This window comes from Aplysia californica, unplaced genomic scaffold (assembly GCF_000002075.1).
Source record: "Aplysia californica isolate F4 #8 unplaced genomic scaffold, AplCal3.0 scaffold00388, whole genome shotgun sequence".
NCBI classification, from domain to species: Eukaryota; Metazoa; Mollusca; class Gastropoda; order Aplysiida; family Aplysiidae; genus Aplysia; species Aplysia californica.
In genome coordinates this window covers 35,578-37,546 of record NW_004797658.1, presented here as the reverse complement: position 1 = coordinate 37,546, position 1,969 = coordinate 35,578, and the positions used below count along the sequence as shown (strand labels likewise).

Below are 1,969 nucleotides of genomic sequence, written 5' to 3'. Positions count from 1 at the left end.
TCTCTCTCTCTCTCTCTCTCTCTCTCTCTCTCTCTCTCTCTCTTTCTCTCTCTCTGCACGAGAGGTATGTGAGTGTGCACATGTGAGTATGTGTGAGTATGTGAGTGTATGTGTGTGTGCATGAGTGTGTATGTGTGTGTGTTTGTGTGTGTGTTGCGTAAGTTTGTGTGTATCGTACCTCCACCAGTGAGTCAGCTCTGGTTTTCTCCATGGACATTGTCCTCAGCTCTTTCTCTCTCTCTGTGCATGTGTGTGTGTGTGCGTGTGTGTGTGTGTGTATGTGTGTGTATGTGTATGAGTGTGTGAGTGTATGTGTCTGTGTGTGTGTGTGTGAGTGTATGCGTCTGTGTGTGTGTGTGTGTGTGTGTGTTTGTGTGTGTGTCATACCTCCACCAGTGAGTCAGCTCTGGTTTTCTCCATGGACATTGTCCTCAGCTCTCTCTCCAGCTCCCGGGACTTGACCAGATAGTCCTGGGGACACAACGGGTGAGTCTTAGTAAAAGTTTTACAACACTTGCAATACAATTAGGTCATATAAGCGCCGAAGATTAGAGGTGTTACTACTAATTAAAGAGTAAAGCACCAAAAAAAAGAAAAAGGAGAGATAAAGACGATAGTTGTTTGATAGGAAAGAAGAGGCAAACAATACCAGAGCCCCCATCAACCACCCAGGAGATTAGAGAGAACAAAGGGAAAGGGTGGGACATCAGAGAACACATGGGGAGAGGGTGAGAGAATGTGGGGAGAGGGTAAGGATATCAGAGAGAAACAAAAATTCAATATGTGTTTGAGGTCAACAGATACTGGCAAGAAGATTGAACATTAAGTGCTGGGGGAAAAGCGAGTAAAAAAACCAGAGGGAAAGTAAAGAAGAAAAGTCTATACTGTACAATAGATGATTGATAGGAAAGAAGGAGCAAATCACACCAGAGCATCCACAAACCACCAACCCAGCGACTTTCTTATAATGAGAAACAAGCACATGAGCTCACTTTCTGTCAAAGTTTATTTGAGTAAAGAGAAGCACTGCCATAGGTGGATTGGAAAAGCAAGATACTGGATAGACAGATAGACAAAAGGGGGAAATAAAGAAGTAGGACCAGCCAGTGGCACCTTCCAACCACTCACACAGACAGAAATAACAGGGAGAAAGCAAAGAAGAGTAGGACCTACCAGTGGCGCCTTCCCACCCACACAAAGAAAGGACAAGACACTATTTTTTTCTGAACTGTAAGAGGGTTTTACAGTCCCTTAGATACAATTTAGATCATTTAGGAGGCGAACTTCACCCCTGCCTGTCAGGGCCAACCTGGGCTGAGAGAGATACAACATCCTAGGAGAAAGACCCAGATACTTGATAGAAATGTCTCACCACTTGGGAATCAAACTCAGGTCATCTGCGTGCAACCATGAGGCACCTAACTGCTACCCCACAGAGTCCAAACACGACATAGAGAGACACAGGAACACGATAGGCAGGTGGAAAATAGATCCAAGTATACGTATATGTGTGAGTGTGGAAGTTTCAAAGCACAAAATGAAGACAGAGGCTCAGGCAGAAAAAAAGCGGTACTCACTGTAACAATAACTGTATGTTTTCCACCGCAGGCCCCCCCCCCCTCCCCCATCAACATGAAAAACAGCTGTAATGTGGCAACTGTATAGGACAAACACATCCCTTTCAACACTGTCAGGTTATAGATGAGGCAGAAACGGCAGAATTATTGTTCAACGTCTATATCTGACGAGACTGGAAAACATGCCAATTTCTATGAGAATGACAGAACGTGAAATAGCTTGAAAATGCGTGAGGCAGAGAAAAAAAACAGCATTGGACAGCTGTTTTGATAATATTAAGCCAAAAATGTTGCATTTTCTTTTCTTTTTTCAGTAGCTGTTTCTTAGGGTGTAGTATAGGTAACATGTGCTCCAGAAATATTTTGTCGAAATTCCAATTCTAAATTAAGTT

At 43.4% G+C, this 1,969-nt stretch overlaps 1 protein-coding gene across 1 annotated transcript in view; it reads right to left on the bottom strand.

Annotated features, from left to right (window-relative positions):
* The window catches only part of LOC101858427 (early endosome antigen 1), a gene marked incomplete at its 5' end in the record, with an annotated part of 70,685 nt that extends 70,214 nt beyond the window's left edge, over positions 1-471 (bottom strand). Inside the window, 1 exon segment of the mRNA XM_035971163.1 lies at positions 388-471. Within this exon segment, the coding sequence (XP_035827056.1) occupies positions 388-471 (84 nt within the window).
* Between the last annotated feature and the right edge of the window lie 1,498 nt (positions 472-1,969).